Source organism: Ascaphus truei, chromosome 11 (genome assembly GCF_040206685.1).
Source record: "Ascaphus truei isolate aAscTru1 chromosome 11, aAscTru1.hap1, whole genome shotgun sequence".
NCBI classification, from domain to species: Eukaryota; Metazoa; Chordata; class Amphibia; order Anura; family Ascaphidae; genus Ascaphus; species Ascaphus truei.
In genome coordinates this window covers 11,229,690-11,246,090 of record NC_134493.1, presented here as the reverse complement: position 1 = coordinate 11,246,090, position 16,401 = coordinate 11,229,690, and the positions used below count along the sequence as shown (strand labels likewise).

At 41.2% G+C, this 16,401-nt stretch overlaps 1 protein-coding gene across 7 annotated transcripts; it reads right to left on the bottom strand.

The window, feature by feature from the left end:
- Positions 1 to 205: 205 nt before the first annotated feature.
- On the bottom strand, positions 206 to 16,188 carry MPG (N-methylpurine DNA glycosylase). 7 transcript variants are annotated; one of them, XM_075565257.1, is made up of 4 exons: positions 15,976 to 16,188; positions 9,736 to 9,946; positions 6,715 to 6,919; positions 206 to 668 (listed from the first exon to the last, which is right to left on the bottom strand). In XM_075565257.1, the coding sequence occupies exons 2-4, from the start codon at positions 9,943 to 9,945 to the stop codon at positions 271 to 273; spliced, it is 813 nt and encodes a 270-aa protein (XP_075421372.1). In that variant the 5' UTR covers position 9,946; positions 15,976 to 16,188; the 3' UTR covers positions 206 to 270. The 7 variants fall into 7 exon arrangements, with proteins under 7 accessions (XP_075421372.1, XP_075421365.1, XP_075421371.1 ...); XM_075565250.1 differs by lacking the exon at positions 15,976 to 16,188 and adding an exon at positions 12,156 to 12,331; XM_075565256.1 differs by lacking the exon at positions 15,976 to 16,188 and adding an exon at positions 12,028 to 12,128.
- Positions 16,189 to 16,401: the final 213 nt, after the last annotated feature.

Here is a 16,401-nt window from a genome sequence, read left to right as displayed (position 1 = left end):
TGGATCTGGGCCTTAGTGCTATAAAATACAGGAATTGATCCAAATGACTTAGAAATGTCTAATAGGCCCTGAAATACCAGAATGTTTCATAATACGACACACATCCCATGTGATACGCAGGCATAATGATAATCACTTAACTATATAATAATAATTACATGAAGAAGAGAAAGCCTAATGAATAATTACACATTTTAAATCACTATAGTGAAAAACATCAGAATTTATTGTCTTGTTATATCAATTTATATAGGTTAAGTAAAATATGTCTTATTGATTATAATTTACATGAGTATTTACGCGTGTTGTTGTTCCCTCTGCGGTTTTGTCTAAAACACTGACACATTTATTTCCTTTCACATAAAAACGTAATGGCTTTTGCGCCCACACTCCTGCATTGGCAATTCCAATTCGTGCAGAAGACACAATGTCTTGGTCCAATATTTTTGGGCCTGGCTCTATCCAGGTCATTTTATCATTAGCGAGGTCCCTCCGGTCAAAGCTCTTATCAAAACCAAAAGCCTGGCAAAGTTTAGACGGGCCATTGCACAGATCCCTGTCTTTAAGAGGTTTGGCGTTCTCATTTCTTCGAACATTTCTAAACGTCCTCATTGTGTCAAGTCCCTCTAAAGGCTCAAGAGATCGTAGAAGAACTGCAGCTCCTTCTCCTGCAAAGAGAAAAAAGGATGAATTATATTATAATCCAGGAATTCCTTTTTAAAAAGAATGATCCACTTGAGTTTGCATTTAATAGCAGTTGGAAATTCCGATGTTATCACTTTTTTTCTACACAGTGTGCACTTTAAAGTCATATGAGCGGAGTGTGCCATAGTAATCGTTTACCCTTAAACAGCCTGCAAACTAAGCAATGTACAGTCACATACAGTATTAGGTGTTCCACTTATCAGAATTGGCAGGAAACATACAAGGGGGGGGCTATGTATCAAGGCAAAACTGGTGCAAATTTGAGGCAAAACAAACTGCACCAGATGTATTAGCCTATAAAGTACCCCAATGATGTTCCTGGTACAGCCTAGGCCCTGGCACATCGGAGGTGTATGATGTACTGTACGTCTTGGGCACTTGCTCGTCTTCTAGGGGGTGATCGAGATGGACAGTTTGACAGAGCAGCCAGCCCGATCGAAACGGAATTGGAGCCATTGCCATTTGCGTTTCCAGCATCGGGGGCCTGGTTGTATCGTGTTCTCTCTTGAAAACGATCACATGACCCTGAAGTGCTGCGCGATCCCCAGCACGCTAAATTTGAGTACGATTTTCTTCCCGGATAAAACTGGTGCAGATTTTTGTGCATTATTTTTGCCTTGATACATACTGTACGTAATTAAAAACATATAAATGTAGCAACCTCTTGGGACCATATGACAACTTTTGTGAGATCTGGGGCACTTGGACGAAACACACACACACACAAAAAAGTATCCTAAAACAAGCACTCAGTATACCAAAATATAAAAATATTTTCATTTTTTTTGCCTTTAATAAAAATTACTAATGACTAAAAATTAACATCAGCAAACCCCAAGCGGGACTGCAAATATGCCCCACGTATCAATCAAATTGCACAATATGCAGAGAATATGGATCACAAAAATAAGTAAATGTATATTCTCTGCATATTGTGCAATTTGATTACTACTTCGGCATATTTCCAGTCCCGATTTTGAGGTTTGCTATTAGGGGCTCTTTAGAGGTCCTTTGACATATAAAAGTAACAGTGGATCTTACTATTTACTCATGGGAACTTGCATGCAGTTTGATTGCGACACATCTAATACAGAGTGCTTTTCCTGGTATTATACAGGTTAATAAGAGCTTCAATCAGACTTAGAACTATGCAACTAATTTTGACAGATTTATTATAAATCATTCTTCCTGGTAATGTACAGGTTATTAAGACTTTATATTAGTGTTAGGACCCTTGAGACGTGGTCTGCCTTGGAGAGGCTCAAGGGCTTACAACACTTTGGCCAAAGAGTTAAACTAAAAGACCATTATATTCAAAAGATATCTATATATATTCTATAATCTATATATCTATTTAGGCACTGTACCATGTATTTGTGTCATTGGCTGTAGGACTGGGCTCTATCTCTGGTTTTAAATATTTAAAATTAAATATATATTTTTTAGTAGATTGTATAGCTGGATGAATTGATTGTACCAATGTACCCATCACCTGCCCCTTTTTTTGGTTCTGTGCCCCATCCCTATTTCTTTAACATTGTTTGTATAAAATGTGTTAAATAAATTTAAAAAAGTATAAATGTACAGCTTTTAAGGAACAGGAATGAGATCGGTCAGGTTGAAAACTGCTTGCGCATCTATCAGCAGAAAAACAGCTTGTGTTTTAGTATAAAAATATAACCAACAGTTATTTTGTCCACGAGCACCAAGATTTCATATAAAAAGTACGTTGGAATTGTATCTACTGTAAGACACACATTTATACCCAAGTCTCCTTTAAAGCAGAGATTAAAAAAGGAGGCTATATACTGTAAGGGGTTATTATTAACAGCGACATAACAAACCTTTTGTCCAAGATTTATAGGCTTTTAGACTAATATGTTTAATTGGAAGGATAAATACAGCAAATAAACATGTTGATTCTGTGCACAACTGTGGCAAAATACATAATGTCATGTAATTGGAAACCCCAATTATAACAAATGTGTGCTAGTCTGATAAAACACAATAGCAAAATGTTAGAGCAAAAGGATAAATGTAGACACGTTGAACATTTGATTTTTGTAACATTTAAATGAGACTTTATTTTCTTGCTGTCAATCTTAATATGTCCCAGTCCCTCTCATACGAGTAATGCGCATGACGTCTGATTTGAGTGATTCAATGCTTATTTATTTCTAGTGACAGCTGGAAAGAAATACATGGTGTATATTTTAACCCTTTGAGTGGCTATGTCTTGGATTTGTTTTGACTTGTTCCTCAGCTCACGGGAGAATGCGTCCTGCAGCCCACGTTCTGTCACACATGGAAACGGGCAGATAGCAGGGGAGGAGAGCAAGATTGCGCACCCCTGCCTTAATCCGCCAGATTTATATACTCTGCACTAATTCAGATATACCCAACATCAGTTTTAGTGTATGGTTAATCTACTAAAAATGTAACAACTCCAGCAATTAAATATATGGAGCGCAGCAAATTGTTTACAACCAAGTGGCACATGATGAATATTTCATTAGTTTGCAAACCCCAGGCAGCTGCAAAGCAAACTTAATATGTATGGCAGCTGCCTGTCTATGTGACAGGACCAACAATATCCCCAGCATGCACACCCATGATATGTGCCATGGCGTCATACACCCACGCTTCCATTGACATACTTTTGAGTTACTGGAAAGAAGGAGCACACCTTTATAATGTCACAATGTATATATATATCTTTATCTAGTGCCCATAGTGTACTCAGCGCTTTACAAAGACAATACAGGGAATTATAATATAATAAGCGCAACAAAATCAGACATTAGGAAAGGAAATCCCTGTCCCGGAGAGTTTACAATCTAAGTGGTATGTTGGGAGAGTTACAGAGACAGCAGGTGAGGGAATAAGTGCAGGACATGGCAGTGCTTGGCCACCATGGTTGGTAGGAGTGACTGTGGGTGGGGCATCCTAGCCATGAGTCCAGGCTATTGGGTTGTTTCATTTAAGAGGTGAGTTATAAGGTGTGTCTTAAAGGCGAGGAAAGAAGGTGCTTGGCATATAGCGAGTGTGAGAATGTAGAAACTATCTTCTGAAACCTAGCATATAAAGCCTAATGTTTGAGGCAGTTTTCTTATTGCATAGTGAATGTGAGTCACTGGAATTAGGTTCTTGCAAGGTGAATTCAAGCCCAGTATATTTTTCTTTGTGTTGATTGGTGTTTAGATATAAGAAGTCAGACAGAAAATCTCTGTAGAATGCATTTGCTCATCGGTTTAATCTAACTTTATTCCATCTGCTGGCTGGCAAACAACCTATCCCATTTTCTTTTTGTTGCTCTCTCTAAATAGATGAAATGATGATTTAAATGAATGTTCAGGAAACCACATGGTGTTTGTGCGGAAATCAAGCAATAAGAAACGCTGATGCAGTTTAATCAGGGAAATTAGATTTACTTACTCGGCTTAAGGAAGGTCTTAAAAGTAAATACAAGTGAAGCCCTTGAAGACATTTTAGAAACAATAACAAAAGGAAAACAATTGAATACCAATGAAAAAATTGAGGGTGACCCAGAAGCTAGAAAAAGCAGCAAGCTCAGCAGTTTGAGGTCAGATATCAGCATTACTTGTGCGAGTCTGTAGATAAAGGTTTCCCTTCAGTTCCTTATATAAAGCCACTATCGAAGCTTGGACTTCTGTATGCAAAGCCCTAGTAAAGAACTTGTAAGCCCTTAACTCAAACGTCAGGTATAGCATCCCATCTATTATCATCATAGGCACAAACTAACATTGTGTTCTTTATTTTGATTATGATTTTTTTTGCTATGCCTTTCACCGTCACTGCGCAGCCACCTAAGATCCAGAGCCATACAGAAACCTGCTTTTCACGGGAGACCAGGTACTTACACATTTAAAACCGGGATCATATCACCGAGTAAAGCCAATAAGTAAATTAAATTGTAATTTATTCCGTAGAAACAGGCAAACACACATTGAATTACAATAGGCAGAAGATACACTTAATGGGGGTCTGGGGTTGACAAACTGACTTTCCTAGTTGAAATAAAGTCTTTAAAAACAGTCCAGTGCTGAAGTGGGGACTTAGAAAATATTCCGGTTTAAAAAGTCCTGCAGCCTTTTTCCTTGCAATCTCCGCAAGGCGTCTCTGGGTCCGGTCCGACCCGTTCTTGCGCTTATGGCAAATTGGACTGCTGGAATCACATAGAACCACATAGGAACACGTGGAACACAAAAGAGAGTTCTGGGATGGCGACTAGATGCCATACACTTTGGGACAGGCAGTCCCACAGCTTGTCCTCCAATCCGTGGTGTGGGAATGTAGTCGCTAACCACTTACACACTTTCCCAGGTTTGTGAAAGCTGGCACCTATGGCTTCAGAACAGTGAGAGCATGTGCACAAGCCGCCATCTTGCCCACTCACTATTCAAAACCCCCCGCAGGCTCAGTGCCTCAGTCTAGGAAAAGTAACAACTGGCCAGGATTGCCCGCTGAGTCCAGGATGAGGGTACTTGATGTAGCCATTTCACCTGAATAGCTTTCCCACCTCTGGCAACTAGTGTCTCTTTAATCTAGGACCCAGGATTAGACTCACCTGCACCAAAACCCCAGGTAGTCAGGCGATGAAAGACCCTGCCTTATGTTTCATGGCTAAAGTATATAACACATTTTCAAACACTGCTGCTTAATAAAATATACGCTTATACATTTTAACTTTACTTCTAAAACTCTAACAGCCTTATAATAAAATCCTGCTCAGTTTTATAAATGACTGTAGAATCCCAGAACCCCTTATATCAGAGTTAAGGTGACGATAGTAACATGCTTGATACACTTTATTAAAAATATCCTAAGTCCTTTTGGTCTGGAAACAGACTTCTTATTTTAATAAAACCCTCTCAGCCTTATTATTGTCCTGGAGTAAACCCTAAACTCCTTAAAACCAGAGTTAGGGTGACCTGGGCAAGAACTGGGCAGCCCCTCATGTTATATTAGGGACCCCTTGATTGTTTCAGGTACTCTTTGCATCCCTGTGCCTCAGTTTACCTTTTCTGGTCTACGCTGAAGCAGGACCCCCGAGCGGTGAGTCGCAAGAACGCTTTTCATGGTAGGTTTTGGACCGGAGCACTGCGCTTCAATGTAGCTGGGAATCTAACCTGAATCCTGGGTACATTTTTTGGGGTCTCCAGTAACTTTGGAACCCCGCTAAATAGACGCAATCTGACAGAAGTTTCTCCGTCAAACCTACCCTGAAACTCTCAGCCTAGAAATCTCCTGGTCCCAGCACCCCAGTAATGCATGCACAATACATGGGTCCAAGAGCGGGCACTCTAGTACCCGCAAAACCCAGTTCAGGGCAACCAAGTGGGCTTAACCTTTATAATAAAGCCTGGTTACCCCCTCACCGTCACTGTGCTTCTGAAACTTCTTCATAAAATAGACATTTTTTAGCAGATACTTTAGCATGGGGTTCTTAATATTTTCAGAACGACGTTAATAATTTTTTGGAGAACCACCACCTTAAAAACTTTGCTAGGTTTATCATTACAACATATCTAAAGAAACAGCCATTACCAACGAACTGTGAGAAGCGAATTTTGAATGTCTGTGTTTCAGTTTTTGTTCTATAGCTTTGATACAATGGCACATAATTATATTTTACTGTCAGCATTTGTTATACTATTACATAATTTCATACTACTCAGCTTGTATATAACATGGGGCAGGTTATCTGTTATTCTGATAAACAAGAGTGAAATGACAAGTCTGTATTTTCAAAATCCTTATGTCTACATTCTTGAACAATACATCTACATTAATGTTATCATTTAAACGCACTATGTCTAGGTCGGCAGAGACATGGCGTTAGGAATCCACTGCAGTCATTTAACCCAGTTGTGAAAAAACAAGCCTACAGTGAGCCATCTTTCCTGGCAAATTTATTTGCAGACTTTTAGATTACCAGTGTTGTTTTTGTCCCACTAGTTATACACGACAGATCACACCCAAACTCACCCTGGCTGGAGATGTTTATACAGAAATATATGCCGTAGATCTGATAAACATATATTGTTCCTGGTTTCATGTACATTGCCACATTTCGTTCTGTCCGCTTTCCTCCTGTTGAATGTGAGGCTTCATCATCTCCACCCAAGTAAGCCTCCGTCTCTACAATTCTACCTCGGAGTTCTGTTCCATCTGGAAGCTTACGGACCAAAATCTGAACAACATCAATGAAAAGTATTTAAAACTAGAAACTTCACATGTATTTTGTTATAAATTAAGCATTTCATTAAAGCAGGAATCCACAATTATGAAATCACAAACAAGCATTATTTCCCAAAATCCATTAAAGGGGAAAGACTCAGGATGAATAATCTGCATATACAACAGTTTTTTAAATAGTCTTCGAAATAGATTTGGTGAAGATTGCATAAATAATTCAAAGTATTTAGTGACCAAGAAGACATTACATTTTTCAATGTTTTTAAAATATTTATCCTTGTTTGATTTTTACAAGTTGTCAATCAAATACCATAAGCCTATAGAACAAAACCACAGCTTACGTTGGTCCTAGAAACAGACAGAAGAAAAAAAAAAAAAAAAAAAAAAAAAAAAAAAAAAAAATAAAACTTTGTACACTTTCATCACGGAAGGATTAAGTCAGGAGAATCTACCCATACTCATTTCGAAGGTTTACACATTTGTAAATTCGCTCTTCGAAATGGGCGCACAATATGGTGTAGTAATTTAAAACAGTATTAATGAGGACACACACACACACACACACACACTATTTATTGAGCCATAAAAATTTTGAAATTCTGTACATTTTCACGTGCTCCTCCTGTGCGTAGAGACGAGACACAAAAAACAGTGTAATCCTATATAATGCAATTTAAACTGGTAAAAAGTATGAAATCCACACAAAGATCAAATGATTAATTACAGCCTTTGAGGGGACACCTCTCTGAACAACCGCTGACCTGTCCGCGTCACTTCCGGTTTCGCCAGAATTCAACGGGAAGCTTGGTTGATGTGGTCCTTCCTCACAGAACTTGACAAATAGCCACACCTGAGGAAGCCCGCATGGCAAGACGTATTGGACCGCATCAGCCATGCTCATCTTTCCGCGAATTCCACGGAAACCGGGGCGTGACGCAGACAGCTTGGAACTTGATAAGAGAGGTGTAGAGAGGCAGCAAGGGCATCCTCAAAGAGTTGGCTTAATAAAGTTGTTTGAGAGTGTATGTCATGCTTATTACCAGTTTCAATTGTATTAAATAGGATTGCACTATTTTTTGTTTCTCTCATTCCTCTCCCCGTCCGTGAAAGCTTGAAGGATTTCTGATAAACATCTGGCCTGTGAGTGCAAAGGGAATCTCCATACTTCTAATACATTTTTAATTACTACACCATATTGTGCCTTCTGATTCCTTTTACTGGTTCACTATAATCTGTATCAGAATTGATAGCGCCCTTCACCTTTGTTCACAAGTGACACATTAGTAAATTGCATGTGATTGATGACTTGGGAAGGCTACGTTTCAATTTTCTTTCCTTGAATTGCTACAAACTTCCCTAGGATCATTACAGGTGGTTTTGTGACTACCAAGATCATAAGAATTGGTCCTCCACATTGACACTTGTCCCACATTTCCTAACCCATGCACCATAAAATAAAAAGGTTCCTACCCCCAGTCACCACCGCTGTTTACCTTTTTAATTTTCTTGCGTTTGAACTGGTTGAGAGGAAATACCTTTTTCCATGCAGCATAAAACAACTAGGGGGCTATTTACTACTCTCCAGGCTACAAAACTTGAGGCAAAACCAGTGAAAATATCTGCACCATATTTATAAAAGAAAAGGAATCCTGCTGAAAGCTATTTTTTATTTTATTTGATAAATCTTCTGGCAAATGGAAAGATCACTTGATAGCACATTCAACATGTCTTAGGCTGCGCCCCCCGCTAGCGCTGAGCGGGCGGCGCTTGCCGCGGTTACTTACATATATAGATGCACCGGCGCGTATGTAAACAAAAAAATCTAACTTCCAGCGCGCTCAATGCCGCCCCCGCGCTCGTAAATGACAGGATACCCGGCGCTCATGCTTGGAGCGCTCTCCCAGCATAAGCGCGCTCAGCGCCAGCGGGGGCTCAGCCTTAGACAGGTCTGCATAAATCTTGTGTAATTATTTTCACACACACACACACACACACACACACACACACACACACACACAATTGCATCCAACTCTCCCTGAGAGCTGCTCCTCTAGAAACAAACAATGAGGATGACATCCACTGGACATCATATCCAGTGTGCCCATCAGCATTAGGGTACACAGAAGATTAACAAAGAGACTTTTGAAGGACATAAGTGACCTCTAATGCACACATTAGACAGAGGAGTGCTACATATGTATACCTGTCAATTTCCCCTCATGTTCAACATCAATGCTGTATTTTTGACTTCAGTGGATTTGGTGTTTCCATTAAATTACCCCAAAGCCCCCAAATGTCACCGATTTAGGTTCGTGGAGGTTGACATCTCTACATATATAAGACATACAGGGCTACATTTACTAAGCAGTGCTATTCTATAAGACACCTCATTTATCCATTTACGTCAATGGGCCGCGGTCTTCTGGTGCCCTATGGCAGAGCACCGCTTAGTAAATGTGTGCCACGGACTCTGTAAATTCCGCCAACTGGTAAGGGTTAAGCTCTCTCATTGCTGTGGAAGTAGACAAATTAAAAATGTAAACTGATTACACAAAACAATCTGTGTTACCGCAGCAATGTATGTAAAGACCATCAAAGTTGTTAAGACTATGTAAATGCTTTAGAGTAACTGGATGGCCAATTCTTGAACACTAGACAGCCAGGAATAAAACTGCCAGATAACAGAAGCTACGTAGAAATTATTGCATTAAACTCATTTTATCATTAATAATTCTTGCAACACCAGGTACTGTACTGCAATACATAGCTTGCTTCGCAAAATGAATACATATACATTCTAATATGACTTACCTGTCCTAAAAAGGATTTCGCCAATTCAATGCATGTTTGATTGAAAAAGGGGCATCTTTGCCGAATCGCTATCTCCTTGAAGTATTTGCTAGTCATTGGATTCTGTTGTTCACTCTGAAGAGTTGCAGCGTCCTTTTCTTTGCTTTCAGGAACAGTAGATTTACACTCCACTTCGGTCAAGGTATGTATGCGCCGTCTTTTGTTGGGCATTCTGTCATATAAAAACAAACAAAGGGAGTCATTTATCAAACTCTCACTGCTACAAATCTGGGGCAAAAACACTGCTTTGCCTAGTTAAATTTAGTACCACCAGACAGGAAAGTCCAATGCTACATCCAAAATACAGTGAAATACTTATATATTCTCTTGTAAAAAGGCCATTTAGTTAAACCCTTTGGCCATAGCGTTATAAGCCTGCGAGCCACGACAAGGCATGACCAGTAAGCAGGTCCTAACACTACCGGATTAAAATTCTCATTTATCCCTTTTTGGGTAAATGAGAATTTTATCAGGTAGTGTTGGACCTGCTCACTGGTCATGCCTTGTCGTGGCTTGCAGGCTTATAATGCTATGGCCAAAGGGTTTAACTAAATTACCCTTTTTCAAAAGAATATATAAGTATTTCTCTGTGTATTTTTGGCACATTGGATGTAGCATTGGGCTTCTCTGTCTTTTGTTGTATACATTTGGCCACACTCAATAGCACTTATATATATTTATATACTATGTGGTGGGTTTTGGGGTTTCTTCAGCTTGCTTAAAATTTAGTACCGCCACATGTTAATAAAAGTATTTTTCAACCAATGATAATTACCATTAACTAGGATAGGTGCTGATTCAATAGGCTCAGAAATGGCTTATCGCCATACGTCAATCGATCGTATTTCAGAGTTAATTCAATCAGCCCCTTAATCCTGAAGGAAAGTGATAGACCACAACAAATATTTTTCTACAGGCAGGTGAGGAGTAGAATTTATGTGCACGTGATCAAAACTATGTGCCTGAGCTTCAGATTTTTATGTTGGTATTAAGACTGCCCGCTCTCATTCTCCAAATCTAGATTCTTCAACTTTCTATAGATTTTAAACATTACATGTCTTAATTTGTGCCACAGTTCTTGGTTGTGGAACCTAGAACATGCAGTGAGGGTGCTATTACACAAAGCAATAGATCAAATATTATAGGTCCCTGAGTAAAATAAATACATATTCATAAAATTAATGAAAACAAGTGTTACTAATTTTAAGAGGCAAGGAGAAGAAAAAGAGAAAATATATTTTAGTTTCCTACAGTCCTGCCACAAACAAGAAAGCACAAAAAAGTGATAGATATTTAGCATTAAACTGTATGCAAGGTGCTGAAGTCAGGTGCACAGAAACTGAGGGTTTTTTTTGTTTTTTTTAAGGCATCCTTCCTCCCCTTATATATTTGTCTCAAAGGCAAATGTCTATTTGCCCCTCAATTTAATCAGACCCAGCTAAACCCTTTCAGTTCCCCCAAATATACTCTGCACATCTAAAGAGATGGCACTACAGGGATGCATGAACCTTCCTGGAACATCATCATCGCTACTTCTAGGGCCGTGTGTTAGATTAAAGACTGCTTAGTAAATATGGCCCCGTGACTTGCCCCAGGTTATACAGTGTGCAGGTGGCTGCATTGGTATCAAACAAATAACCTACAGACACCAAGACAGGTCAGAGGGGTTTCCTGGCCCCCCGGCTGCAGAGCCAGCGCAAAAACATGCACCAAATGCACCCAGAGAAGTGTCACTGCAAGCAGTGGGGTGTTTCCTGTGCTACATCTGGTGACATTATTACACCCCAGCTCTGCAGCCAGGAGCCGCATACCCCTCCCCCTCCCGGGGAGCAGTGCCAGTAAAGGAAGATTTGCTATATAAGCCACTACCTGCCCCCGATGCCAGACTTTGGAGATAAAACTATAATTTTGAACATGTTATCTTTACATGAATAAGCTATTCAGCAGCTGCCATTATTATTATTATTATTATTACTTTCCCCTCCCCCAACCTATAAATAAAATACCCGCGCCTCTCCCCTCCTCTCACACGCAGACCCCCCACACTGCGAGCTGCACTTCCTGCACTGAGAGGCGCTTATCCGCAGCGCGCATTACCCGTGCAAACACTGCGCATGTACCCCGGCCCGGCGGGCAATGCTGCTGCACAGCGCCGAGTAATAGTGTCACTAGAAGTGATACACGCGCAGTGAGTCCGGGATCACCATCTCCCCGGGCAGAGCACCTCAACTGCAATAGCCAGTATACATTCACATTATTCATTGCGCGCGCCGCCGCTTCCTGCACGCGCCCGCTTCTAGCACGCGCCGCCCCTCGTGCGCCGCCGCTTCCTGCACGCGCCCGCTTCCAGCACGCGCCGCCGCTTCCTGCGCAGTACTCACCTTCTGCCTCCTGCAGCGCTTCCCCGGGACAGGTGCACCAAGTGAGACGCGCCCATTACACTCTATAGGGGAGGAAACAAACCCGCGCCTGCAATAACAGCCCAGCGGTGCGACTCTACCGTTCTGCTCCCCCCATGCTGACTGTGGACATGGGATGTACCACGCGCACTGGGGTAGTCACGCGGCTGTGATAGAAATGCCTTTCCTGTGGCTTCCTTCCGGGCGCCCCCGTGTGTAGCTCAGTGTGTGTGAGATTCACTGGTCAGTGTGTGTGAGGTTCACTGGTCAGTGTGTGAGATTCACTGATCAGTGTGTGTGAGATTCACTGATCAGTGTGTGTGAGATTCACTGGTCAGTGTGTGTGAGATTCACTGGTCAGTGTGTGTGAGGTTCACTGGTCAGTGTGTGTGAGAGAGTCACTGGTCAGTGTGTGTGAGGTTCACTGGTCACTGTGTGTGAGAGTCACTGGTCAGTGTGTGTGAGATTCACTGGTCAGTGTGTGTGAGGTTCACTGGTCAGTGTGTGTGAGGTTCACTGGTCAGTGTGTGTGAGGTTCACTGGTCAGTGTGTGTGAGGTTCACTGGTCAGTGTGTGTGAGGTTCACTGGTCAGTGTGTGTGAGGTTCACTGGTCAGTGTGTGTGAGGTTCACTGGTCAGTGTGTGAGATTCACTGATCAGTGTGTGTGAGATTCACTGATCAGTGTGTGTGAGATTCACTGGTCAGTGTGTGTGAGATTCACTGGTCAGTGTCTGTGAGATTCACTGGTCAGTGTCTGTGAGAGTCACTGGTCAGTGTGTGTGAGATTCACTGGTCAGTGTGTGTGAGATTCACTGGTCAGTGTGTGTGAGATTCACTGATCAGTGTGTGTGAGATTCACTGATCAGTGTGTGTGAGGTTCACTGGTCAGAACCCGTCATGGCAGAAAACAGCATGTTAAATATAACATCTTTCTGAAATTGTATGTAAATTATACCCATTATTTTGCTGTGGGCTCTATGCATAATTTGTATTATAATAGCTCACTCATTATTTTGTACTACTTTTGTTGATATTGCGCCTTGTCTGTCAGAGATAAAGCATGCTGTGCTTCAGTGCAAATAACTGGGGCTTTTATATACACCTTTGTTTTTAGCCCATGTCATTTTAGCATAACACAGAAGGTATATATAGTTATTGTGCTCTCAAGGTACAATTCTAATGAAATGTTGGATATCAGGAGCAGAAATGACAAATAGAACTAAAGAACTAATCTTCAGTGTGCCAAAAATCACCAGGCTCATCTAGTGTCGTTAAAGAAAAAGCACAGGAGAGTGGGTGCTTTTTTCATGGTGCAATGTGTTTTAACCGTGCAAATCCTTGTTTAATGTGTATTATCAGTACAAGTGGTTGTTTCTTCCAATTGCAGGTCACATTAGCCTTGTCAACACATTTATATTATCTAATGATGTCTAATCATGACAATAATGTCCAACACTGCGGATGATACATGTGCGTTGAAACTGGTCAGAAACATAGGAACGTTCATGTCCTGATCTGTGGGAGTTTTTTTTTTTTTTATAACCATGTGGAAACACGTTTTCTTTTCATTCATGATGGACTCAGGGAGTTCTATCAGAAGTACATCACAATATAAAGCCTTTCCAGCTATATTAATGTGTCTGGGGTTATTAATATTCAGGTATCCAGCTGACACATCCCCATAGAGCACTGAAAATGAGCCCTAACTCACCAAAAATCGTCACACTACACCCCAATTACACTGCCACCATCAGGATTACTTTAAGGCAGTAGTTTCCAACCTTTTTTTGGTTAAGGAACCCTATGTGAAATTCTGAGGCTCCCCCAACCCTCTTTAATAGCGTGTCTGTGATCAGATGCATTGTAAGAAACCCCAACCCTCTCTAATAGCGTGTCTGTGATCAGATGCATTGTAAAATCTTCTGTATTTGATACAATTTTCAAATGACTAGAAAATTGCAGGGAACCCTTTAGGGACGCCCGGGGAACCCTGGTGAAAAAACACTGCTTTAAGGCCTTAAAATCCCAGGCGTCCTTGGTCTCCCTTATCCTAGAAAAATATGTGATTAACACAAAAACAATTTAGCAAAATGTGCCAGAAAAGGCGGTTAATCTCTTCATAAAGGTAATAGGTTCAATTAGAGCTCAGAGTACGCATTACATTTTAGATTTGATGTTACAAAACGTGTACAGTGTTTATTACAGAAAAGGACGATTACAAAAATATAGAGATGCAGTTTCATAAAATAAAGCAGGAAACCTAATATGTTACCACCTCCTCTAGAGATCGTGAGATTAAAATATGAAAATTCACGTGTTATTGAGATAACACTCCTCTCAGATTTTGGTTTAGGGATGCCCAAATTCCACTTATAAAGACAGAACTTTTCATCTGACAAGAAAGGGATAAAAAGGGCCAGCCTTTTTTTTATCTCCAGCTCATCAATTTTTCCTTTATGTTTTTAGGCGGGACGAGAGAGAATGGTTTTAATGGCAAATGAATCTGAGAGTATAAAATATACAATAACTTGCTCCCTGTAACCGCTAGAACAATCTACCCACATAATTGCGTTCGGATGATTTTTCCACTGGCATAGACACCTCTTCTGATAGCTCTACTTCTAATTGTGGGAGGGAAACAAATTACCTGACATTTGCAATAAAGACACCCTCTCCCCTTTTAATATAATTCCTCGAGTACTTCTGCCAGTTAGATATTTCTATTTTATTGTGAATTGCACCAGATATGAATTATCAACCAGAATGTGACTCATTAATGCAGGGATCTCAAACTCAGCCCTCAAGGGCCACCAACGGGCCAGGTTTCATGGATATCTCTGCTTAAGCACAGGTGGTTTTTTGTGTGTCCCTTGAGGACTTAGTTTGAGACCCCTGCTTTAATGTTAGGGAATGGTACGTCCTTTCTGTCAACTTTGGGTCTGCAGGCCACCGTAGTTCTCAGGAATGTAGAGGTTTCTTTGAAGACGTGCTCTGCCAGATAAAATCATGGGAACAGTATGATGCGTTGCCCTTTAAACTAAACTTAGCTTAATTGAGATAACATACACCAGCTACAAACATAAGGTGGTGGTAAGGCCGCAGCACAATGTATTAAACCATCATAACAATACATAACTCAAACAGGGACTCCTCTTCCTTAATGTTACTTTTATGTCTAAAGCACTTATTCCCATGATCTGTTATTTATATTATCTGTTATTTATTTGATTACCACATGTATTACTACTGTGAAGCGCTATGTACATTAATGGCGCTATATAAATAAAGACATACAATACAATACAAACCATTACGTATTGAAGTTATTAACCTCTCGCCTCCCAGCCAAGGAAACATTTTATATGTAGCGCACTTTTCCCCACCCCCCTGGGAGATATGGCGGCTACTGTGTATGTGGTGTGTTAACTGCGGCTCACAGGAGGCATGGGCCTCCGCTGCTGGAGCCTGGGGTGTGCCTGATCCATCGGGTGGCAACGCCTCCACCTGTACAGGATCCTACTATGTGGGATATCCCCGTTACAGGAACCAATGCAATAAATACACAGTGTTTATAATAACAAGTTTACTGACATGCAATCATCTACACCATAACCATAGAACGTGACCTCGCACGGCCTTACCCACACACACCCTGTGTCGGTGAGAGTGTCCCCCAATGTACAGAGATGCCCTGGGCACCCCCCAAACCCGGTGTCCAAAGAAGCCAACCCACCCGGAAGTGTGAGATAGCGCTGCCCACAGTAACTGGAAGTGTTATAGTTGGTGCAAGTTGTGAGGTACCTGCCCAGGTGCTCCAGCACCGGTTATGGCCGAAGAGCAAAAGGGATCCACTGATCCAGTAACGTCGATGTCAGTGAAGCCTCTTCCTCTGCGTGGGGTAAACTCCGGTAGGAGGGTCTCACATTTGATAATCTATAATAGTGCAGTGGTGGTCCTGCCCCAGACCACAGTCTGCAAATCGCTGTGCGGCGTCTTCAAATGGCATTATACACTAACTGTATACAGGTACAGGGGAAATGTCCCTAGCTAGGGGTTTCCCTGTAGCAACCACAATCTGATTAGGTGAGTGGGGCCAATCTTGGACCTAAAGGGTTAATCTGGCCTAGTCTGGGTGCCACTGACACCCAGACCCTACCTTCCCTTTCTCTGTCCTGGCTCCAACTGTTCTAACTGTTATATCTGTTTTAAATGCAGCAGCCCTATTGG

What these genes read in the sequence shown, in the direction of transcription:
- MPG (XM_075565250.1), bottom strand. Translation starts at nt 12,211, where the DNA reads ATGGGCGCGTCTCACTTGGTGCACCTGTCCCGGGGAAGCGCTGCAGGA. An exon ending in CGAAATCCTTTTTAGGACAG is followed by an intron (nt 6,920 to 9,735) that starts GTAAGTCATATT and finishes GATGTTGTTCAG; the next exon opens with ATTTTGGTCCGTAAGCTTCC. An exon ending in TATAAACATCTCCAGCCAGG is followed by an intron (nt 669 to 6,714) that starts GTGAGTTTGGGT and finishes TTCTCTTTGCAG; the next exon opens with GAGAAGGAGCTGCAGTTCTT.